Raw genomic sequence first — 529 nt, 5'->3', positions numbered from 1 at the left:
TTCTTCTTCACCTCCTCCACCACCAACCCGATCTCGTCCTCCCACCCTCGCCGGTACTGCTGCACAACCTTGTTGGTGAAGAAGGGCACCGTCATGATCCGCCGCATCTTCCGCCAGTGGTCGCCGTAGACGGTGAACACCATGTCCTGCCCTTTCCCGGTGAAGATATCGAACACCACGTTCCGGGTTCGGGACCCGAACTCCACCCCTTGCGTGTGGAGAACCTCCTTCGCTAGCTCCGGCGACGACACCACCACCAGGTTCCTCTGCCCCATCCTCAGAAGGAAAATGTCACCGAACTTCTTGGCGTAATCGGTGAGATTCCGGTGGTTCAGGTCATCCCCGACCTGGAGCCAGTTCCCGAACACCGGCACCGGGAGAGGACCCGGCGGGAGCTTGTACTTCTTGCCGCGTAGCTTGGACACAACAATGGCGACAAGAATGGCGAAGAAGAGGCCAAGAAGGGTCTTCTCTAAGAGGAGAAGATCCATGGTTTCTTGCTAGTGCTAGTAGAAAAAGGTAGGTGGGA

General features: G+C 57.5%; 1 protein-coding gene across 1 annotated transcript; it reads right to left on the bottom strand.

The window, feature by feature from the left end:
• Nucleotides 1–2: 2 nt before the first annotated feature.
• Nucleotides 3–523, bottom strand: LOC116007844 (trans-cinnamate 4-monooxygenase-like; the record flags this gene model as incomplete). Its single annotated transcript, XM_031248511.1, has 1 exon — nt 3–523. A coding segment is annotated over exon 1 (489 nt), but the record flags the coding sequence as incomplete, so codon positions are not given.
• Between the last annotated feature and the right edge of the window lie 6 nt (nt 524–529).

This window comes from Ipomoea triloba, chromosome 16 (genome assembly GCF_003576645.1).
Source record: "Ipomoea triloba cultivar NCNSP0323 chromosome 16, ASM357664v1".
NCBI lineage: Eukaryota > Viridiplantae > Streptophyta > Magnoliopsida > Solanales > Convolvulaceae > Ipomoea > Ipomoea triloba.
Note: the sequence above shows the minus strand (reverse complement) of the source record. Positions and strands in the feature narration are given on the sequence as shown.